The following is a 25,626-nucleotide window of genomic DNA, read 5'->3' as shown; positions in this document are numbered from 1 at the left end:
TTTACATGCAAAAGTTTGAAGCTTTTCAAGAGAAGAAAGGATTAAAGGATCACGTACCAAAAAATCTATATTTACATCATAGATATTCTTTACTGCTTTGGGCACAAAATCCTTGCTGGAACTTCTAGTCTAATTTACACATGATATATTGTGTTTGAGGTTTTTAGTAAATCCAGTGTTTACAGTGAAGCCAAGTGGTTAACATTTTTGCCTGTTTTAGACTCTCTGGTAGATTAACACTGCCTAAATTTCCTCTTATTCTGTGTTACATTTAATTCCATTGTTCACGTTTGTCTATAAACTATTTTGGACTGCATCAGCTGATACTCTTACATCAGATTTTATGTACAAATGTTTCTCTGGGTCTTGGAGATATCTGACATAAAATGTCTTAGGTTCTCACTTCAGGAGGTCTGGATCTTTCAACCAAATTTAGTAGCTATTTATGCCTTGAGAAGACTTTATCTAATGTACTTTTTGTTCAGGATCATTCATAGCTTTGTGTTATATTGAAACATGGACAAAGAGTGTAATTTGTTAATGTCATGAAGGATGAAGTTGGTTAGAAAGGGAAGTGTACACGATTTATAATAACACAAGTATTTCCTTGCTAATCCCTTGTCAGGTTCATTATCTGTAGTGCCCCAGGCAATAGCTGGCCTATCGTGAGAGTGAAATTTAACCCACAGCATGAAATTAATCCTCAAAGACTTTTGTCTACTCTTTCTAGAAATAATAAATTCAAAGTGATTTTATAAATCTCCTCTCTAACTTTATGCAGAGGTGTTAAATTAGAATCCAAACTCTGTGGCACATGTCAGTCTGTTGATTTACGTTTAGTTAACTAAGATGAAAGTGTATATCAAGCATAATATGGAATTTGAAGAATTAGTGATATGTCTGTTTTTTTCTTCCTGAAAACTTTTCTTTCATAATACAGAAAATTCTATTCCTTGCAATTAGAGGGAAGGCAAGGGTATATGTATGCATACATGGATAAAACCATTCAAATTATCATATCTGCATTTCCTAGACTTTCCAGTTTTATATATGAAATAATGTGGTGGGGGTTTTTTTACCCTGGCTTCTGTTGTAAAGCTTGTTAGAAATCTAAGAAGGGCTTGTTTTGGCTAAACAAATGAATTTTTAGTCATTTTAGAAAGTACTTCTTGAATCAACTGTGTAAATGCCATGTAAATCAGGTGGGTTTTTTCAAAAAGAGATTTCTGTTTCATTGTATGCAAAGCTCTTTCTGAGGAGAGAAGAGTTGAATATCATTTATTACTGGTTGATTCAGACTCTCTTCAGCATTGTAAGAATATCATTCCTCACACATAGCACTTATCTACTCCTATGGCTACTCGAAGCTATTCGTCTACTCCTGAGCTATTCATTGCTGCTCTTTACTCCTGAAGGCTGAGGTTTGGTGCTCACTTTGAGAATTCTTCCACTTCTGACAGCAGGAATTCATATTTAATAAATGTTTGCAATTGGCCATATCATCTATGTTAAAGAGCTTCTTCCATATATTAATTGAAACTTCACACAGTCATAGCCCTTGGGACAGAAACCAAGTGACAAAAAATTAAACAAGTCAAGTGTTTCATAGTACACAGCTCTGGAAATACATTATTCTTCTGACATAAATCGTAGCAGTGGTGTAGACATGGAACCATTCTCTCTGCACATATTCCTTAAAAGAAAATTAGTTCCTTAAGTCACACTGTATTTTCTCTGTGTATTTTAGAAAAGCTATTTTTGTGCACACATATATTCTAGTGGTGAGAAGGAAAACAGCAATTACTGGAGTATAAACAGAAAGTGAACAGAACAGTGAGCAGAGGAATATCACTGAGCCGAAAAAGGACTTTAGACATGTTAGAGATGCCACTTGATATTATATGTAAGTCTAGGAAACCTCTGAAAATTATAGATCCTTTTGGTAGAAAGTCTTACAGAAGTACCTCATGTAAAGTTAAAATATCTTTCTCTTATATATTTTTAAGTGGCTTTTATTGTCAATGGGAGCTGATGAATTTAAGAATTGTAATTTAATACTGTATGGTACAGTAAATGAGTACCATATATTAATTCATATATCATTTATGTCACATTAATACTATCCATTGAATGCAGTAGTAGAGAGAGAAGGGAAATTTGCAGAATTACAGTTCTTCTTGATGCATTTTAGAGATGGAAGGAACAGATGCAGTGATACATTGCTCATGTTTTGACCAGTATCTGCCTCAAGGTTTTCCATCTGCTCAATATATCATGTTTCTTCAGCACCACACTCTTTTCTATCTGCCTATTTTCATAATTTTGCTCACTCCCCATATATCCATCACTCATTCCCCTGTGATTGACTTTCACTATTTGCCCTTTTCCCAGACCACAGGCTCATAGGGGAAAACCTGCAACAAAAGCAGCAGTGTTTGTCGATTCTGAGGCTGTGGTTTCTGCTGCCAGTTCCAATGACAAGCTGGCATCTTGTGACCTCTAATAAATGACCTCTAATAAATTGGCGGGTGATACATCTCTTAGTTGTTGGGCAGGATGGCTGCATTTTCAAGAGAGTCTTGAAAAAGAAGACTAAAACCTGTCCCCTGCACATAATAAAACTGGAGATACCTTTCTGCAGACCTTTAAGGTCAGCTTTATTCTTGGAAGGGGTTCAGGCCACAAGTGCATCAAACTTTAGATTTTTAACAAGGATAATTCCAATGTACTCTGCAAAATTTAGGTACAGTAGGCCCTTCTCATGCTTCAGACTGGGCACCTTTCAGACTCCATAGCAGGGAATACTTGGATCCCTATTTATGTGCACAGACACATATATTGCACAAAGATTATACCCAAAATAAAGCAGCTAAAGCTATTGCTAGCATCACATAGCAAACCTCTATACAGCTGGTTCATTGAAAGCATCATAGCGCAACTTAGGAAAAGGATAAATTATGCTGTTCTTCTTTCAGAGAGTTGCCTTCCCATTAGCATATGGGCTAAGAAAAAGAGGATAGGAGAGGGTATGCCTACATGTTGAACACTTAAGCTTTTACTTATTGCAGTCTTAGTTTGGCATTAGACAAGACAGAGAAATTTGCCAGCAAGATCATCATCCTATTCATTTATATATAAAAATATATATAAAGTAATTACCTATTAATTCTGTATAAGCATGCAGACCCACTTTTTTCCAGCAGTCAGTCTTCAACAATCCTATTTTATTTATCAGTAGGCATTCAAAAATTCAATAATTCTGTTAGTTTTATCTCTGAATCCATGTAGCATTATGGAGACTAGACTAAATGTGTTCATGGAAGAGGTACTGAATGTGGGTAAGGAAACAGAGCAGCAGTCCCTGAGAAATACTGCATGGACAACATCAGAACTGCCTTTTCTTCTTTCTGTTTTTCAGTCCGCAAACTCAATATCTGAGTCAGATCAGCCATGTTAGCATAGAGTTTGCCTGCCTGCCTGCCTGCCTGCCTGCCTGCCTGCCTGCCTGCCTGCCTGGAGAAGAATGTGAGCAGAAAGCCTTTAAAGACTTCTGTGACTATACAAAATGAAGACACTTTTCTAGCTTCCCACTGGTGGTTAGTGAAACAGTTTGTTTTCTGAGATAGACATCACTGTAACAGAACCTGACAATACTTCCTTGATTTGAATATTTTCATGAACTCAAAAGGAATAATTTACCATTTCTTTTTTGAAAAATAATCTTTTAAACTTTAAAAGGCACAAGGCTGCAAGAAAACAGTAAAATCTGCTGAAAAGTGTATCCTCCAGACTGCTGCACTGATTGCTGCCCACAGACACTTCACTGAAATCCTCACTTTTTCAAAAGTTGCCTTGTTTTGTACCTTTAAAATTATCAGCACTTGGAAAAGCCTTGTTAAATCTGAAAGAATTCCTGTTTCCCTTTAGACTTAACTATGTTTCAGATACTGATTAAAAAGGGAACTCTCCCTTTACTCCTGAAGTCGGTAAGAAATATTATGGAAAATTGTGTTAACTCTTGCAAATCCCTCTACAACTATAAAAGTACAAATGAGATTGTCCCTGCTGTTTCAGTCAGGCCTATGAACCTCAGAGCAATAGGATATTTATAAGAAAATTCCAGACATAGCAGTGGTGCTCTGATCCATATGACCCAAAGTTTCCAGTCTTTGTCTATCCTCCTGTCTTTAAGGAAAAACAGAGGGGCGTAAAATGAAAACTTGGAAGATCACAAATCATTGTTATGACTCATTATAATGAATGATTTGTGCATTACTTTCTGGAGTAGTTAGGTTGAGTTCAGGGGAAAAAAGTAATGTTCCTTTATAATTTTCACCACTTTATGCCAATTTTCAAGCAACTGTCTTTCCTGAAGCAACAAAGATCTTTTTTCCACACCATCCTGGGTAATGAGTGAGTTTTTTCAGCTGGAAGAGTTTGTTGTGATATAAAGGTGCAGCCTTACACGGCTGTTGTCAAGACCCTGCTAGTATTTCCATTACAGCATTATTTTCTATTGTATAAAACTGGGTTGTCAGGTACTCAAAGTTGAACTTTGGTAGTTTCAAAAGTGTATTTAAAAATAAGAACAATAATCTCAATGTGTGGGGCTATTTGGTTCTGCAAAAAAAAAAAAAAAAGCATCCTGACAGTTTTGTAGCAACAACTGTGATTCAACAACAGCTTTGAATATTCAAACTTATTCTTCTGACCCTGGTGTGCAACCTGCATTCTAGATTGTTCTGAATCTTGTTTAGCATTAGTTTTTGTTGTTAACTGTTAATAGTATGAGTTAGAGAAATAAAAATTAATCTATTGAAGTCTGAAAATAACTGCTGTTTTCCCACTACATTGAATATATGAGAACTCATTTCCTTTCTTTTTTTCTTATCTTCATACAGTGAATTAATAGGGTATACTCATAGGTGTCAAAGGTTTCTCCTTGCTTACTAGGGTAAGTTTTAGTGTTACACCAAAATTTCTTGAATGTGTCTTTATGTATCTGTGGACTCCAAAAGAACTGGCAAGCTACAATTTGAACACACAGAAAACTTTCCTTAGTGTTAAGTGAATACATTTTTGTTTTGATTTTTACAGAAGTGCACTATTTCTGATTAATTGAATTACAGAATGCACATGCTCCAATATTTCACTAGTTTTACTAAAAGTCACCGCAGCAGTGATAGCCATAGTGCTTCAGAGGAAATTTCATCCTTAACTTGCCTTGTCCTACTTTATGTTAAGAATTGCTGAGATCACTCAGCACTGGTTGATAATGAATTCCACATAAGCTGTAATATTGGGGCACAGTTGGGTGGGTAAGAGTTGAGTTTTAGTCTTTAACTCAGAATTTCCTTCTTTTCCTCATTTAAGTCTGTATGTTTTCTGTCACTTAGCCATACAATTTAATAGAGAAAAAGTAATCTTTCCATGGAAGCAGTACATGCATAGTAGGCAATGTCCTTATTATGTGAATTAGCTATTAGTCATTTAAAGTGGTTTGTCTGTTAATGAGAAAGGGCATGTGTGTTAATGCTTTCAAGTGCAGGATATTTAGCTGTATTTTTCAGCAGAGTTAGTCTGGTTGCATCCTTTCCAGTATTTGAAAAATCTCAGCCACAATAAATTAATGAAATTGTTTCCCTTTCAAATATTTTCCAGCACAAAACTAACACTTCTTTCAGCAACTCACAATTTGATTTTGGCTATTTTCCTCTAAAAATGAATTTGGATTTCTGTGTTTGGCCATTTCTTTCCTTTGGGGGAAAAGATATTTTTTGTTATCTTTCTTACTTTGACCATAGGGAATAAGTGTAATGTAGATTTTGTTGTGGTTTGAAAATTTTTGATGTTAAATCATTTTAATACCAAAAAAAAGAAAAAAAATTAAGAATACATTCAGCTGTGAGGGGATTGATCTCATCAAAGGACTTAAAATGTTAATGAATACTGAAAAGTGTTGAACAACCCACCTAAAAATCCTCCCCTTCCAACTTCATGTCAGAAAGCCGCAAAAATTCTTCTGCCTTCTCAGGAGAGGTGCTGTGAGATTTCCATAACAGACACTGAGATCAAAGCTTTGTTGAGAAAACTGTGTAGAAATGCTTGGCCCTTTCTACAAAAATTGTAGAGGAAGAATATTACTTTTTCCAGTAGCGTGTAGATTTTACTACATTTTCTGAAATTGGAAGGGTTTTAGAGCAGGGCTTGGTGTTTGTATTTCAGGTATTGTCCAGTAGTGACCAGTGAGGGATCATATGGCTAATTAGACATGTGTTTGAGTTTAAAAAGCTGTGTTGAGATTTGCCTTTGCATCTCTTTGGAGTGATGGAAAATACCCTTACCATTTAAAGGCAGCAAAATTACTCCTCTAACCTGGTATTAACTGATAGGTGAAGTGTTCATACCTACATTTAAATTTTTTAATGACTAATTTGCAGAAGCTCAGTAAAGGGTCATAGATCACAGTAGTGTCACAGGACACAAGAATTGCTTTCCAACAAGAGGTCAAGAGAGGACATATATTTTTGTAATAGAAGTTAAACTGAGATAAAAAAATTAAACACTTTTTAAGCAGGCACGTTTCACACTGAAATCAGCCAAACCACATTCTCATTTTTCCCTGAACTGAACTGCATACATACATGATACTGCATGTCTTAATATAATTATCATCTAATATATGAGTTGTTGTGAAATGTCTTCTAGTTAGTTTATATTCCTCATCAGTTTATCCCTTGTTTCTCTATAAGCTGTTTTGAAGGAAAACATATACGACTTTATTTAAAACTAATGGGAACCAGATTTCTTCTGTTGATGTCTTAGACTATGAGTGACTATTCGTACTTAAAATCATACAAATAGCTCCATCATCTCTGACAATACAAAATTATTCCTTGTGGTGCCATTTTGACTGATTTGTCCATCTTAGATAAGGCTCAAAAAAGTCCATAGATTTGGAGAGGTTGCTTTCATTTAGGAAATAGAGATTACAAAGGTTTCAGAAATAAACCATCACTATAAAAAACAAAATACTCTTTTTACTGTTCCTGATTTCTGCAGATTCTTTCACCAGTGTAACTTAGTGCCTTACACACAGGAAGATGTAGACAGAAAACACAAGTAGTACTTAAATTTGCCTCTTGCTTTTACAGTCAGCACATCCTGGCTGATCTTGTTGTGTTAAGATCACATGTATTGCACAATCCTTCACACAAAATACTGCGTGATCTTTCAAACAGCTGTCCCTTTTATGATCATTGCTGTCGTCTAATGCTGTGCTCAGAGCTTGTATCTAGGCAGCCAAAGCAAAGCTTCAGTGACAGAATTGTACCTTGTACATAACCACAGCACTGGCAGAGCTGCCAGCGGAGCTGTTCCTGCTCTGGCAGGACTTGCGGATGGGCTTTTCACACAGAAGAACACTGGAGACATTTCTAAAGGATAATAACAATATGCATTATTTGCAATTCCTTAACCACGAGGAAAGGCTGCTACTTTTGAGGACCTTGTAGAATCCCACAGCTGCCAGTGGTATCTGGGACCTGGGAAACACAAGAGCATTCCAGGCCCTGGAGACTGGGGTGGAAGACAGGCAGCTCTCGCTGTGCATGTGCAGTAGGTGGAGAGGACTCCAGCCTGGAGCCTCAATCCATATGTCCACTTTGTTGTAAAACATGAATTCAAGTATTCTCAGTATTTTCATCTGTGAAAAAAAATGGAACTCGCACATTCATGAGGTTTCTCTGAATGGTTTTTAGTGTGGAATGAAAAAGTTTTGGTTTTCGCTACTTTTTGTTGTTTAGAACTCCCTCTCCACACACAGAATCATTTAGGGAATTAAATTATTAAAATATTTATTGTTTGAACTTAGTTTCTGCTGAATTTCTTCCTTGGGAAAACATGAAATTATTCATATGTAAGTGCTATGACTACATTTTTTTGTTATTCTTCTACAATATTACCAGAGTAGATCTGCATGAAACAGTTAAATGGATTAATGTGACCCACTTCTGGTCAAGTTATTTTTTTTATTCATACTTTTTAAAACTACATGTAAAGAAAAATTTCCTTCTGATGTTATAGCTACTGCATGTTTGTCCCATGCACACAATGGAAGAATTAATACAGGAGAAAAAAGATCAGAAGAGTTCTTCATTAGTAGCTGAAAAAATACAGCTTTTGCGTCTAAAAAGTTAAATAAATGAAAATATATTTACTGTACTGTGTTCTTTTTCCCACTGATGCAAGAGAGAGGGGAAAGTCATCTATATAAGGAATAGGAAGTACAGGAAAGATTAAGTTGCTCTTCTGATTAGTGTACCTTTCTCTGGTCTACGAGTAAGAGTCACATTCAGAGAACTGGCTGAGAGAAGCTGTTTTGTCATGTTTAAGACTTCACAGTTTTTGTATTTAATGATGCACTTCATTCAGGGAAAATACTTGTTAAAATTGTAAGTTCAGAGTGAGCTGTGGATGATAAGTTCTCAACATCGAGGCTGAAAGAGTTTAGACCCAGCGTTTTGTGAGGGTTTATATAAATTGCTTTTAGCAAATCTAAAACGAGGCAACAGATGGTGATGATCTTACTGGGTTCAGTTTGATCAGAACAGCCAACATGTTCCATCTAAATTCTGCTGTAAAATGCCAAGTCTGTTGTTGATCTAGCTGTAACTTTTGCCATGAATATACCCTTATTCAGATATGGGCAGTTGCTCCTTTCTCATCTGCTAATGGTGTTCCTCCTTTTGCCCTACTTATTTTTGATGGCAATTTCTGAGGTATTTTTCTCAAAGTACAAATCAGATAGCAAGAGGACAGAACAGATCTGGATTACAATAAGGCAGAGATCAGGTGTCGAATGGACACATTTGTGAGATGCAATGTTTGATAAACACATTTGTAAATGTGAGAAAACATCAGTTTCTGTTTGCTAGTTTTTTATTTTACCATCATAGCTCATAGTTGATGTTTTAACTGATATAAAAATCAACTCTGTAGAGAAACCTTCCAGGGTATCTTTACAATTATTTCCATTATTACTATTCTTTTTTTTTTAAGCCAAACAAATTCCTCCAAAATTCAAAGAGGTGAATAAACTTAACAAGCATCAATAATTCCAACAAAATGAAGTTATTGTGATGAATTTTCAAATAATTTTTAGCAATGTTTCACTATCTATGATTCTGCTTTATTTCTGTAAGGTAAATATGAACTGTTAGAAAATTCAGCTACAAAATCTAACTACCATATATTCGAGACAAATCAATGGCTAGTATGGAGAATAGCTGGAATAAGTTCTCTTCTTTACCTGTTCTTTGTGTTACTACTTTATTATATTCTTTATGTTACTACTTTATTATATTCTTTATGTTATTACTTTATTGTATTCTTTTATGCTTTAGTTAAATAGTCATCATAGCAATACTAGAACACTCAAAATATGAACTCCTGCAGTAGCAAAAATTACATCTTTTGCCTAAAATAGTTAGGCTTTTTTTTTGTTTGAAAATAATATTCAGCTCTTTAACAGCTCCTATGATTTACTATTAAAATAAGTGGCAGAATTATACTCTCAAATTAGTTATTATCCTGTAAGTAACATAAGCAACTCAAAGAACTTGAGCCAAAAAGTGAAATAAATTATATTATTGAGGTCCATTTTCCAGTCCAAAGTTTTGCATAAAATTTATGCACCAGTAGATATCACTCATAGTAACACCTGAATAAATGTTTAACTTAACAAATCAAAATATTTTAAAAATACAATGCAGTTATTTTATTTTATTATAAGTATGTTAGCTGTTAAATAATGTATATTTATATAAAACTTCAGACTATACATTCTTTTATCAACATATAAGGGTGTGGTAAATACAGTTAGGAGTGTCTGGAATCATGGGAATTACTGAAAGTGCAAAAAAGCTGTACACGTTTTCAGTTTTCCAAAGACCGTACATTTATTTTTAAAGTTGTTTTAAAATTAAAGTTGCACAGGTATTTTAATTTGTTTTGTTGTTATGCCATGTAATTATCATCTTAATAGCATACATATACGTCAGTTCCCAAGTTTATTTGCTCTGGTACTGCACAAACCCCAGCCATGAATGGAAATGTTAGGAGCTGTATTCAAAACCGAGTAGAACGTATGATAAAATCCTACTGAGATGTGCAGAACAGGGAAATACAGCTAAGGCTGCCACTCCTTGGCAAGCACTGCATCCTGGTATAAAGCTTGGTTCTATGAGTCAGTGTTTTTCTTTCCCTCTGAACTCTGTGGTTGAGAAACTAGTCAGCAGTGCTGCATAAAAAGAGCAAGAAATTCTGGAATTTATGCATGAGGGTCTTTGCAAACCCAGTGGCGAGAATCTGACAAGTCTGGACTGCTCCATATCACATTGTGGTTGTCCTACATAACTGGGTCTTAAATCTCACTATGTGCTTCAATCTAGATATGAAAATACTGATCTCTTCTTTTTAGATTTTAAGATGGCTAAAACAATGTCAATATGAATTAGAAATCTTTCTTCAGCCCAGAACAGCAAATAAAACAGGGAGGATTTTTAGGTAATGTTGTGGTAAACAAGCTTTAAACACTAAATATCTGGATAATGTAGTAGCAGATGTGCACAAGAAAACTTTGATGAGACATTCAGCAAACATGAACAAAAAATTTAGCAAATTATAAAGGGATGTAAGAGAATCTTATTTTCATAAAGAACATGCATCTATTTGTTCTTCTATAGATATTGATTCTACTAGAAAAGATTACCTAGAGGACTTTTGCAATAGGAATAGGATCAGAAAAGCATGATCTGGACTGAGGAGTTTATTGAACTCAGAATGAAATGCTGGCTATTAGAAACCCAACAAGGACTGTGAGTTAGGCATTGGAAACAGATGCATGTGTTTGTGTAGAGTCATTGCTCCACAACATGATGGATCACTTGTTAAATGATAAGTGGTTCAGAGAACTGCTGAAAGAACTTAAGCATCTTCTACATTATGGAATTTCAGGCAGAGCCCATTGAGACTTATTGACCAAGGACTGTTATAAGCATTAAAAAATGTTCTCTCTAATGCTGGTAAAATAACAATAATTTAGGTTTATTCTTTTCACAAGTAGAATTTTTAGGGCTGATTAGTGTGGGTAAGTTAAAATGTCTTCAAGGTTTTAGATCATCAGTTTTCAATGCCTTTTAAACAGACCCCAAAACCTCAAATAGTTTTACATGGTTCCCACTTTTTATAGAGATCCCAAACATGTGTCTTCTGCAGTGAACAGGAAAGGACACCAATGTTCTCTTAAACATTATCGGGGCACTTTGGTATCTAGTGTAGCTATTGCAAAGGTACTGTTCCTTTGAAGGGGACATGGAAGACCAAGCCCTTTGGACTGCTGCTATAAGCCAGAAAATGTGATGTCCCTTATGGCATGGGAGATGGATGTGGGAGCTGCAAGGAGCCAAGGGGGCAGGCAGTAAATGCCTTGGCTGGTCCCAGGTAGGAAGAGGCAACATGGGGTGCAAAGTGCCTCCCCCAGCTCAGTGAGTGTTGGGAATGCTCAGCACCACAGCATTCTGCCCAGAAAACCAAGAAGCAGGAAAATGACAGGGGAGGAAAGTTAGCCTGATGCTCATTTTTAAAGTGATAAAGCTTGCAGTAAACACACAGTGTGTTGGAGTGTCCAGTGACTTCTTACACTTCTTGGATGCTGGTAGTGAGTAGGAAGTCGTCCATCCCAGCCCTAGGAAAGCATTCCTGCACATATGGCTGTTCAGCATGTCACTGAGGGCTGCCTGCCATCACACTTCAAAATTATTAGATCAGAAGTTAGTGCTCCAATGGTATTTAGAGGGGAATTTATCTTTTTTGGTCTAGCAAAAGCTGACAGGATAAAAGGCAGCCATCCAACTTTCAAAAATGCATGAAATTCAGTGGTTTTATAGTGCTTTTAGAAAGGAATGGATTTGAAGCAGAGAAAGCCATTACATATCCCGCAGTTGTGTTCATTCCTCTAAACAATCATTAAAAACAGGCCAGGTTGGGGTTTTCTTTAAAGGAATGCTTTAGCTCTTCTGTGTTATTAAGACTACTAATAGAGGCTGCCAGTGCTGTCTCCAGGAAAACAAACAAACATTTTTTTCAGCTCTTCCCTGAGCTTCTTATAACAAGTGCTGGTGATCAATTAGTTAGTTCATTAAAAAGTTACACGTGATTTTATTGAAGCAAGCAATTCTGAATCAAAGAACCCAATTCGCAGATCTAGGTTGAAGCACATAATTGGCATGTATTTTAGAATTGCTGTTAAAGCCATAAAGTAGATTTACTAGGGAAGGAATAGATCCAAAAACCCTAAAGGAAGGAATATGTTATTTGTGACTCAGTGTAACAAATGGACTTATTTAACACTAAAGTCTTATCTATATAAAAACAAATATGTGAAATAAATGTAAAGCTTCTTTGACTTAACTTCTTTAGCAAGAAGTTATCCTTGATCTGATAAAATATAAATTACCTACAGGATTATTGCATTTCTTATGCCATTACTTACATTATTGCTATAAAAGACGTATTTTTATTGAATCGTTTAAATTTAGTTGAGAAGTTGCCAATGTGTAAGCTGTTAAACAGAATTATATAAATATCTTCACTATGTTGTTGAGATCCGCTGTGACTCTGGAATTAAAGCCCCAGCTCAACAAACAGTTTGGCATGCATGATTTAGTGGGGAACCTTACACACATGCAAGTAGGTCATTGCTGAGCATTTGCAGGGTGAAAGAGAGCAAAGTGCGTTATTCAAAGGGTGCTTTAGAAACAGTGATACTTTTTTGAGTTTACAAGGAGACCAAATCTGGAAACTTGAGGGAAAGAGTTTGGGTTAAGAAAATGTTGTTTTTAAATACTTTGAGAAAGTATGAGGTGAGGTTTTGCAAGTTTTCTTTCAGAAATTTAAATTTCGAGCTGAGGTGTATGAACAATCAAGTCTTAAATATATTAAAATGTGCATAGAAACTAGGTTCTGTTACAATTTGGATTGCTTGATTGCCACAATGTAAAAGCTTCTGTGGCTGGTATTGCTGTTGGACTATGCTGATGGCATTGAGGCTTTTTTTTTTCCAACTATTAGCCTTCCCAAGGGATCTTTTCAGACAAAATGTTATGCACCAGCTCTATTTGAGTGCAAGCCTATTGAATAGCATTCTTCTTTCTGCTAACTTGGCAGCAAGTTCTTGTGCTAATAAAAGAGGTTACCCCAGATAGAGATCCCAGATGTGCCTGAACTACTTTTATTAGGACTATGGAGGGACTCAGTGTTTCCTTCTGACTGTTTTAAAAAAGGCGAGGGCTTGCCTTCATAATTGCCCAAAGAATTGCATCACTCGCATTTTTTCCTCAAATTGAAGAAAATTTTAGCTGTGTTAGCGCAGAAATACTGATGTTCAAAACAATGAATGCCTTTTGCCGCAATGCAAATGTTGACTTGACCTTACTGAATTCTGTGAGAGAGGAGAAAATTGCTGCTTAACCTTGAGTTAAAAATGCCCTGGTTCGTTATCTCATTTAAATGAGATCCAGTATCGTGATCAGAATGAGTAAAAATTGATGTTTCTCAGAACAGCAGTGTACCTGTGGCAAGTGGTGTACTTGACTGTAATATGCATTATTCCTTGAAACCAGGAATAAAACTGGTATTGTGATTGCCTGATGTAGGGCTATTTTAGACTGGAATTGCCAACAGCAATATTCTTTTTATTTTTTAGTGCTATTTGGTAATCAGCAGTTTAAAAAGAAGTTATGTTGCTAAAAATTAATCTAAATATCTCCATTCTATTTACTTGAATGTGCCAGATGCAGTTTTTAAACTGAAAGAAATAAGATCCTCTATCTGAGATACTTAGTAAAATAATATAGTTTGTTAAATCACTGTTGATATCCATAAATCATAACAATAAGAAATTTACAATCTTAAATCATAATCTTGATTTTCCTTTCAAGGCCACAAGCTTCATGTTGAAATTTTTATTGTTGTCAAAATTTGAATAGAGAAAATAAGGTTTCAATTAGAATAATTCATTGCTTGCTTTTATTGTTAATCTCATTATTGAATTATGAAAATGAATAGTTCTCTAATATCTGCTCATGTCTCTGTTTGATTTTTGTTGTAATTGTGTCAGATATAAAAATGAGCAACACACGATAGTATTACATTCCAGATTTTCAAAAGCAGGGTTTGACTCAAACACTCACATTAGTTTCAGTGGGCTTTGGATCAGGCACAGGGTTAACAGCTTATTTTTCAAACAACTAGAAAGAGGTGTAAATGTCAAAGGTGATAGCTATACTGTGAGTTCCATAAACTACAAAAAAAGTTACTACTAAAGCTCTACTTTTCCTTGGTTTAACAGCTTCTATGAAAACAGTGTTAATAAGTATATCAGGAACAGTATATAATAATGAATCAGAGACATAAAAAAACCCTTTAAAACTCCTTTTATATAATAATTGGAAAGTTAAAAGTGACTTAAAATCCCTGACTTCTCATGCTGTGATGTAAATTGTATTTTTTTTAGGTTCCAAATTCAAAGAGGGAAAACTGATCCAACCAGTTACAAGAGCCTGGGGGACTGTTTTAGGACTATTTTCCAACGAGAAGGGTAAGAGTATATGTTTTTAAAATTGTCAATTTTATGCAACCTTTCTTAATCACCCATTTTCCAGACATTAGATCCTCTTTATATTCCACTCTTCTTTTTGCAATTGCAAGAATTTGGCAAACATTGTCTTACATAACGAGCACAATTTGAAAAGTCTTGATTAGTCTGAATTAGACTCACAATGCCATTTTTGGTTATTATAATATGTCAAAGAATGCACAGCTGCATCGAGACACTGGTGCAAACTCTGCCTCAGCACTGCAGCAGGATGGCTGCATCAGTGTATTCCTGTATCTTCACTCATGTGTCTCGTCCTGGTTTAGTAACTAGCTCAGGCTGAGCATATCACTTGTTTACAAGCTCTGATGAAATGTCATTCCCAGTTAGCTGTGGGAGACAATATTTGCAGGACCTGTGTAAGCAAAATTCCACAGCTTTTCAGTTTGACAGAATATGGCAAAAACAGGTGTGTTCATCAGTTACTTGAATCGTACTGGCATCATAAGGTACCGCTGCTCTAAGCCTGAGCTCTTCTAAGGGACTTGGGTTCTGATCCAGAAAGGCATTTAAATATAGGCTTAATTTTATGAGCAGTCCAGTTAAAGCCAGTGAATGTAATGGGATCAATCATATGCTTAAAGTTAAGCCTGTTATCCACAGGAGCTCTTTGGAAGCTAGCCTTTAATCAAGGTAACTCTAATTAGTAAACCCCAGCTTTGAGTAGCTGGCAGGCTTTCCATAGACTTTTTTAATACCATAGCAACCCAATTTTTTTTTTATCCATATATCACAGCAACAGTTTGGTTGGAAAAGACCTCCGGATCATGAGTCCAACCTAAATATTCATCAAAATGGAACTGCTCCTGTATGTAGTGGCACAGATGCTGGGTATGGAGGCAGCATAGGTGCAGTGAGACATTGACCTCTTGCATCCACAAGCTGCACTGGAAAAACAGAGGTGAGATAAGCAGTGAAAATTAATGACTAGACCAGTTTTGTTTCTTGCAGTGAGATTTAGCTAAGCTAAACTACCTAAGCACATCCATATAGAACCAGATGGTTTGAAATGAGAAAGTAGGGATATACAAAGAAGTTTCATTATGATGTTGGAAGAGGAAATTGTCACAAATGCCCTTATTAGTTGCAAATTAATTTTTGTTGAGAGGTTAATGTTGTGCTTTTTCACAGCAAAAGACATTAAAAAGTTAAAAGCTGAAAAGATTCCACACAAGCGATAATCTGTGGCTTCTGAGGTTTTCTAGGCTGAGTTAATGTTAACTTGTATTGCTTCTCAAAAGAAAACTATTGAGGTATTAATATTTATGATAATATAGAACAATTTTTAAATAGAAAACTAGTTTCAATATTTAAGTCAGTGAGTATGAAAACAGTGTTTATCTCATCCCAATTCACTCGTATTTTTTGTATCTGGAGAAAGAGTCTAAATCAAGACACACCTTCCAAGATAATTCACTATTTTTTCATTTATTAGTTTTTTCCTACGGAACTCTTGTGCCCCGATACTGCAAATAAACCAGAATATATTTAATGTTTGTAACAAGTCATGAATCTGTGAGCAGGAAAAAGAAGATGATTGCATGAAAATATTATATATTTAAATCACAGTTTAGCAGTGGATTGCATCAAAATTCTGTTGGGCAAGAGCTAATACAGAGTTTTACTTGTCTGTTTCAAAAGCAGTCAATACTCAATTCAAGCAGTCAATACAAGCAATCAAAAAGCAAATGTCATGAGTACCTGTTTTTCTCCAGGAAGTTAGACAGAGGCAGAAATTCACATTGAAAGACATCGGTAGTAAGCACTAGGAAAAAGAATGAGATAAAAAAATCTCAGATTAATTATAACGTTAAATTTCAGATAAAAATAAGAAATCAGTTAATCCTGAAAAATCTGTATGACTCCATGAGTCTTTCATTCCTGTCTTCACAAGTTGTCTGATTTTCTGGAGCATGGTGATTAGGACAACTGTGAAGGAAGTGATGGTGGAATGTGAATTGTTTTTGTTTGTGGAAACCTTTAATCCTGATAACTCATCCCTCGTGTGGCCACAAAAATATGCAGAAGAGAGCCCCAAGAAAGGGCTTCACATTTAGATACTAAGCAAACAAAATCAGTTTATGAGGTGTTCAGACTCAGGTGTGTAAGTCTGTGAGGAGGGTATAAGAAACTCATTTATGCCCATGTTTATTTCATCTTGGCAATATGAAACACCCCCAATGGTGTGTGGCATTTTCTGAAAATATCTAAATATCTTAATCTATAAAGAGTTTAGGCATAAACTAAAGTGAAAAGAAGTAAACTAAACAAAAAAGTGTTTAGACATACTTCTCCAGCACTCTGAATTCCCTTTTGGCGTGTGTGATTTTATGTTAAATTGACTAAAAAAATCCCAACTAAATAAGGAAACACAGTGGGAAGTGTTACTAATTGCCTGTCCCTGAAAATGTTTACATTTGGGAATATTGCTTATGCTGATTTGTACTTACATTTTTCAGTAGTAGCAACTAAGGTAAGCCAAAATGTCAAAGCCCAGTTCAGGTGAGACAATTCATTGTGCCTTAATTTTTTGATCTTGTTATGTTGATGTTAAGTATGCAGAGTCAGCCTTGGAATTATTTATTTCTATGAACACATATGCAAATGATCCATTTGCTGCAGTGGCTTTTACTGAAAATCAACCAGTACTATGTTACTACAGTATCACTGGAACAATCTGGTGATTTCATGGAAAGCTTCATCACAAATAACTGCCAGAATTCTTCAACGATCCCTCTGATTTTGTCCTCATTACAATGAAAAGGAGAGAGGAAATAATTGTCTAATCACTAACAGAGCACTATCCATTTCAAAGAATCAGAAAACCCCTTCATCTTTACAAAGCGCTAGAAATCTTTGAACAAAACAAAACAAACGGACAACAACTAAACAAACAAAAGTAAAACAAACAGACCCCAAAACAAAAAACCAACCAAACAAAAAACCTACAAAAAGTTCTACAAAAACTCCCTTCCCCCAAACTTTGAGTATCTCTTTAACTGGAAATATATTTTCTTCGTGGGGAATTAAATTCTTCAAAGAAGGATCCATCCCTTGAACTCTTTTCTTGTCTTACAAGAAAATGGGAGCCACAAAACATAAAATTTAATTGAGACTCACTAAACGAAGGCTCAGTTGAGCAGACCATTAAAAGGTCACATAACTTTCTTTTAAAGGGAGGCAGAACTATTAACTTCAGGGGTTTTGTGAACTTGTTTTGGGAGCATCCAGTCACTACCAATTGCACAGGAGCTGCCGTGGTGAGAATCCTCTCAGGTGATGAGCAGCCTCTACTCAGCTGGATTTGCTAGGACCTGTGCAGTAAAGGTTCTCTGGTTTCACTTATGAGATGATGCATGAATTGACAGATCTTTGACAGTGAGGTAAACCCACCAGGAGCATGTCTGTTTATTGAGGAGTGACAGCTTTATAGCCAACATAAAAATAATCTGATGCTTATTGGGAAAAATGTTTGGATACAGGATTAACTCAAAGCATTAATAGAGAAAACTTTTCATTCTCTGTAGATCCTACAAATAACATGTTAGATTGTGTTAAATGACTGATCTTTATACCATCATGATCTTTACTGCATTTGTACTCACTTGCTTTTTTTTAGATAGTGACTTAAGTTGGAATTTGAAATGTAAGAATAAACCAATGTTCTAGCTGAATGTATATGTTGTATGTATATTAAAGACACATGGTGTTGTGTCTTATATTAAGAATGGAAAATTATGCCCATCTGCATTGTCTTAATCTGCAGTTACAGCATTAAAATGATGGATGCTTTTATTTCAAGTCTGTAAACAACTTTGTTCTTATAAACTTGGATTTTCATGGGCTCATAATTTTAACAGTAAATGTTCTGGGTTATAGTTGGGGTTTTTTGGGACACTCAGTCAAGAAACCTGTTACTTTTTCATTTGTTAACTTACCTGAAATAGGAAGGGTAGTAGTGTTCTGGATTCCAGTTTTATAATTCAACACTTCAATAAGTTACAGTTTAAAGTGCTTGTTAGCCTTTCTTAGAGCTAGATGGTCCTGGGAAAGTGCAAAACACAATTGTCATTAATTTGAGACTTCACTACTTCTGATGAGTTATTTGATTATTTATGTTTAATTTGCTTTGGGAAGGAGCAATTACCTCCACATTTACACAGTCAAATAGCTTTATAATTATTCCTGTCTTGTTCTCAGCACCACCTTACTTCTCTTGTACCTATAATTGTCTGTATGACCACACACACCTTTTTTTTTAATAAGCAGCACCCTGAGTCATACATTAATGGGGTTATAAAGCTGCACAAAACTTGCCAGCTATGGGTGGAGTATGTGGGAGAACAGCCAAGACTAAGCAGGAGCTGGATGAGTGCAGAGTCATCAGCAAACATGCAGAAGCTGGAGGGCTCCTGCTTCGTGTGATATCAGCGATGATGCATCAATTAAGGAATTTGCTAGCACTCTCCTTTGTCTTGCCTTGTATGTCATGGTAACAAGTGTTGGAGAGGCTGCAGCAGTGCTCTTGACGCCTGGCGCTCCCACCTGGCTTCAGAAGACACTCTGCTGCTAGATGCCAGCAGGTCAGGGAAGGAGACTGGCAGAGCTGGCAGCCATGCAGGCAAACACCAGTCTCTGGCACTCACCAACATCATCACTGACCATTCCTGCTCCCAAATAAGGGTTGCATAGGATACAAATACTGAAATTTCCAGCCAGGTAGGCATGACATTATCAGTCATGCCAAAAATCCCTTTTCCCAGTGTGCATTTATAAAGGAGAGATTAATTTCAACTTACTAGAGGCATAAATTCTTGTGGTATCGAAAGACCAGACTTAAGGCTCTGCTTTCAGTGCTCTGAGGGAAGCAGAAGTTGTAGATTAAGATGTTATTTCCCACACACACAGAACTATCTGCCGCACTCCTTAGTTTCTGATTAGCACTTCAAACCAGGAGGAGCAGAAGTGAACTTGGATCCATGACTGCTTGCTACATTCAAGAATCTTATTTCTTAGTAGAGACTCACCTACACTGACAGTTTCAGAAACTGTGATCTTGCAAACTGAAGCAGAGGTACCTTTTCTACCTCCACTTCAGGAACAGTAACTTCCATCTGAGCCCTGAGGAAAGTCTGCTAGCATTTGTACTTCAAGAGAAAAAAAATCTATATATAGATCCATCTCTCTTCTAGTCCTACTGGCCTGTCTCACACTTACAAACCGATAATACTGGCCTGTCTCACACTTACAAACCAGCCTTGATAAAGTGAGCCTGAAGATATTAAAAAAAAAAAAGCACTACACCACCAAAATGTATATCTGTATATTTCCTGATGCATCCACACAGTTAATAGTATATTGCTAATTTTTCTTCTTTTCATCTGTCATGTTGTAGAATTATTCTGTGGATCACATTATTCTACCTTGGCATCTTCTTGCCGTACTATAGTGTTTATTGCAGACTTCACTAAAACCCTGTAATTTAGAGTATCAGAAATAATTACCACATTCTTGTATGAAATAATATAATGCAAAACATAAAGTGTCAATTGAGTTTTATAAAAAAATGTTTCATTGAGAACTCTAATTGAAATTATAAAGGACAATGTAGTGGCTTAAACTGGGAACCTGTGTTAAATCTGCTGGCTTTCATGAATAAAATTAATGTCTTAAGGCTGAATCTTTAAACCCTTGTTCCTGCTTTGCAAATGTTTAAAGAAGAAAAGCTCAGTTTTAGAAAAGTTAGGGTTTGTATATTTTCAGGGAGCGTGAGCTTGCAAAGTTTAGGTACAGACATAGACAATTCTCATAGTACATAATTAAATGTATCAACTGTTTAATCAGTACATTTATTTTTGAACACAACACTCCTCAGCAAGTGCCCTCGTGCCTGTGCAGTTTGGAAGAAAGGATCCACATGGCTCTGTGGGAAGTTGGTGTCACATATCTGCAGTGAAAAAAAACCAATGCCTTAGCATAGACTAGGTGCCCCACAATCAAAGAATTTCAGAATTTCTTCTGGCTAATTAGTAAGAGTTGCTTCTTCATAGTCCATGACATATATATGCAGAGTGATAGATCTTTCCCTAAAACAGTTTTATGCCAATTACTCTCACTTTACCCCTTGGTCTACATGGACCTATGTGCAATATCTGGTCTTACTGTTTTCAGTTTCATTTCCTTGTCTCTATTTTATCTGGACTTGTGTCTTAAAACCAGCAATTTTATTCTTACTCTGAATGGATGCTGAGACATAAAATTTAAATTATGGTATAGCCTTGAATATAGTAATCATAAAGACTACTTTCAAGATTAAAGGAATGCATAAAATTTGACTGACAGAATTTCCATGATCATTTACTTTAACGTGTTGACTTATACTCAAAAGGTTTTAGATCAAATATGGCCACAAAGAAGACATCTTTTGTGTATTTATGTGAAGGTGATGTGCATTAGGCTTTCTTTTGTATATAACCAGTTCTTAATCCAGTGCCAACAATTCTAAGTGGCTGGATGCTTTTGCAATACTAGTGAGTCACAAAATAAAGATGATACTTGTTCTTTTAACCAATGGGTCTCAAAACACTTCACAGAAGAAGGAAGTACCATTATCTCAAATGTACAGATGGGGATATTGATTTGTAAAGTGAGTCAAGTAGAGTCAAGTAGACCTGGACTGGATCATGCCACGGGGGGTTCTCACAGAGCGGCTTGACACCATGTTGTTTGTTTGGCCCCTTGTAGCACCTTAATATCAAAGCTCTGAGGAACAAACACGTGTTGGACACAAAACTGCATTATTTGATACAGGTTCAGTATCAATAATTGAGTAGTTTTCTGGAGACTTAATCAGCAGCTCATTTTATGAAGCAGCTGTCTGAGAGCAGCCATGGATGTAGTGGCAGGTTCAGGCCTGAAGCTGGATCTCCTGAGTGCAAGGCGAGCTCCCTGCCCCACAGCCCGGACTGTCTCCAGAGTCAGCAGTGTTTACTGATGTTACTGTCATGAGGTTTTCATCATCCCATTCAGGCAAGAATTCTCTGCTCCTGACTGGAGGTTCCCTACCCCCCTCTTCATATGTTAACACTTGAAAACATAAAAAAATGGCTTTGGAATGTGAAAAACTTTATGTGTGTAGCTGTCTGAAATACACTGGAGTTACGGTGGTGTAACTAAGGGCAGCATTTGACTAACCACATTTTTATTACTGACGGACACACATTTTACTTGCAAAATTTAATCTGGTATATATGGCAACACAGTAAACAAGAATACTCTTTTAAAGAGAATCACTTCTGAGAATCATGTGCTTTAAAGATGAAACACATGCTTATTTATTTCCCATGGGAACAAAACACAATAAAATCATGTAAATCTTAAAAGCATCTTAGAAGTAAACAGGGCAGACATTAACTGGTATTAGTTGTTTTCATTTGCTAAGGACACTGGGGGTACACTCACATTGGGTGTAGGATCTTCTTTTTTTAAAGGTTCGAGTTGTATTTTTTTTCAAGTATTTTCATAATCATATAGTTTTAACCTTAAAGATATGATTTCTCACATGACTCTGTTTTCTAATACTATAACATAAATAGTACTCATGATAACATTAGTATTTATAGCAGCAGCTCCCTGGAATCAGATAACTGCATCATAAGATGCTTGTGTTAAAGAAGTAAAAAGGTACCTACAAGAATTGTTTCAGTCCCTTTTAATCTATCTACTCAGAAGGTCAATGGAACTAAATTGTTCAATCCTTATTATTTTAACATTCAAGGATATTTGTCATTTTGCCACATTAGGTTCCTGATGGTTTCAAATATCATGTTTAAATAGATCAGAGTGATAACTGTGCTTATAATAAACCTTCTATTAAGTCTAGTATGGTGTAGAAAACACCACACTATGCTTTATCATCAAATTCACTGAATGTGTTTAAGTTCTCTGAAAGTGAAGAATTTGTCTGCCAAATTTGGAAGCCCAGGAAAATGGCCATGAATCTCTCCTGCTGAGTAACTGGCTCAGTGTGAAAGACTGCCATGTTCCAAGGGGTGAGCTGCTATGACATTTCCTGGTGCTCCAAGCAGGGGTTTGCTCCTGGCACCGTGATGGAGACATTTGTGCCTGGCACTGTGCCCCTCACTTCTGGCAGGGACATGGTGCTGCCTCTGAGCCCTGAAACCTGCGTGCCTCGGCGCTGCTGAGCTGGGAGCCACCTAGAGTTAGAAAACTGGGAAGAGCTCGAACAGGCTGTGCCATACGTGTTGTCCCCCTCCACGGCTTCCTTGGCTCCCCTAGAGCTGTACAAAAATTTCAGCTAGTGAGAATTTTTCAGGCCAGGAACCAAGTCCCCTCAGAGTTTAGTCACAGCCAGGGCTGCATATCCCCTGAACAAAGATTTCAGGAATGACTGTTAAATGGCAAATTAAGCTTAAGCCATATTTTTGTATCATGCTGCTTTTTGGGGATCTGTCCCTAAAAATCTTGCTTGTTCTGAAATTATATCTCTTTAGTGCCATTAAGTCTCCAGAACTGAAACCTGTATTTAAAACATGAGAAACTGATGCAAACCAGGATGGAGAGATGGTGGGGGCTGTGTCTCAAATCTGAGCTGGGTCAAGGCTGTCATGCCCAGTTACAGGCAGGTAAAAAAATCTGAAATCTATCTGAAAACTCTTTCTTACTAAAGGAAAAAGCTCTGAAATCTGATGATTGTCAGTAGTCAACTCCAAGAATTAGCTATTTTTCAGTTATGTAAATCTAGCCATTGCATTTAACATTTCATAAACACGGTAGAGGAGGCATCACGAGGTGCAAAATTAATTGCAGGTATGTGATGTGTTTCTTCAAAAGATGGGTGGTTATTTACTTTTCTGTAATTTGGGCTTCTGTTAGCTATTATTTGATAATCTCTTCTTTAAAATAAAAATTCCACTATATCAAGGGGAAAAAAAAGTGACCAGAGAACAGATAAATCATTTTTATGTCCTTAGAACAGCTGACTTCACACTTTTATTAGATTGTTTGAAATAGCATCTTTTCATCTGGAAGGAATCAGTTTAAAATGTGATTGTCAACACAACAAAACCAGCTTTCTGTTTAAAATGGCTGCTTGTGAAGCTTAGAACTACACTTTTGCCAGGATTTTCTTTACAGACTTTAGTTACTAGAACCAAGAGATTTTAGATGGGATGTTCACAGGAAATACCTGGCAGATAGCATAAAATGCAAAGTAAAGCATTTTTATTTTAGTTGTAGAAAGCATGCCTGTGAAAATGAGCAACAGTGTTTTAGGTCAAAAGCTTTGGTTTTCAAATAAAAGTTTCTAAGCTGTAGTTTGAAGTGGGTGAAAGAAAAAGTTCTCATTAATTTTTTTGTGTCCTGACCTAAGTAACCAAACCATGTACACTTAGCATATTTCTTAGACTATATCTCATACTTATTTATAATGGCACTATTATATCTCTGTCTAATCTGAGTGTCTTTACCTCATTTAAATTCATTTCTTTACTGGCTATGTCTGAAAATATAGCTTTGTCTCTTTTATACCAATCCTTTTAATTACTATAGTCCACAGTTTTTATTTGTATGTAACTTAGATTGATTTGAACTAAAATTTTTACATCTGTAAAAATGTGGACCAAGATTCTATGCCAAATCAAGTACTTTATTCAATGATAAAACATTTTCACTTCAGAAATAACTGAGCTCTTTACATTATATACATTTGCTCATTATTTTAACTGTAAATTACAAAGCTGTAGTAAGACTATGACAAACTATTAGATTAAGTAGAATTTTTTCAATAATCATAGTTTTCTTAATTTCAGGGTAGATTAACTGCATATTACTTACAATAGTTTTAGCAACAATTTTGTATTATTAAAAGTGGAGGTCTCTTCAATTTTTTTCTTAGTAAATTACTTCGGTTTCTTTTTTAATGTTGGAAGTTAAAATGCATTATATGAGAAACTTCTAAAATACATCTTTGTTAGGAAGGCAGTCTTTTTGTTGTTGAGCCATAGAGCTTCCATGGCAGCAGTAACTGCCGGGTAAGCTGATCACTCATCCCTGACACCACCACCAGCCCCTCTTCTCTTTGCAATGTTCTTCACCCAAACTGAAGTCTTCCTGTATATCATGCTTCACATTCTGAAAGAAATTTAGTAATCCAGATGTTGAGATTATCCGTGCTTAACCATAAATATTCCTCCAAAACAGTGTGCCAAATCAAAATAAAAAGGGAATGTAAATAACTATGAATATTTGACAGCTACATAGATTTTCCATGGAATGCTTCTTAAATAAAACAAGATAAAATGAAATTAGCATGGAGTATGGAAATATTTTAGAAGAGTGTGTTTCTGTATAATGCTAACTCATAGTTCAGGGCACATTGCATTCCATATGACTCAGAGAATCGAACTGTGAAAAATAAATAGTTTATTTTGCTTGTTATGTTATTGGCCTCTTCAAAGAAAATAAAATTCTAAATACATATGAGGTTGGGGTTTTTTTAGTTTTCATGTTCTTTGCTTATGCAACTTACGGCATGCTGTGGTTTTATAAATATCAATACTAGCTTTAATGCAATAAAAATAGTTTTACTTCGTTCCAAAACTGTCTACATTAAGTGTAGTATGTGTCTAACACGCTGCATCTCCTTGCAGGAATGCATGCATATAAGCCCAGATAAACTGCACCATTGCATTCTGTCTATCCAGCTGGAGAGCTGCTTTCACTGTGAGCCAGCAGGCACTTCATAATCAATTTCTGAAGTTTTCAAGCAGCATATGAGGCAGTAATTCTGACTGAATTGGAGCATTGGCTCCAGTTATGAATACAAGATCAGTTCTGATGGGTTTTTTTAATATAGCTTGCCTTCAGTGTTTGTCTATTTTTGTGTATTT

The 25,626-nt window shown here is 35.9% G+C and overlaps 1 protein-coding gene across 2 annotated transcripts in view; it reads left to right on the top strand.

Annotated features, from left to right (window-relative positions):
• Window positions 1-25,626, top strand: part of SLC25A21 (solute carrier family 25 member 21) — a 232,564-nt gene that overhangs the window by 160,424 nt on the left and 46,514 nt on the right. For both annotated transcript variants that reach the window (XM_030949645.1, XM_030949646.1), the window contains one exon: window positions 14,576-14,659. In XM_030949645.1, the coding sequence (XP_030805505.1) occupies window positions 14,576-14,659 (84 nt within the window). The remainder of the gene's footprint in view (window positions 1-14,575; window positions 14,660-25,626) is intronic.

Source organism: Camarhynchus parvulus, chromosome 5, assembly GCF_901933205.1.
Source record: "Camarhynchus parvulus chromosome 5, STF_HiC, whole genome shotgun sequence".
In the NCBI taxonomy this organism is placed as follows: domain Eukaryota; kingdom Metazoa; phylum Chordata; class Aves; order Passeriformes; family Thraupidae; genus Camarhynchus; species Camarhynchus parvulus.
The sequence above is the reverse complement of the archived record's forward strand: the minus strand, read 5'-3'. Positions and strand labels throughout refer to the sequence as shown.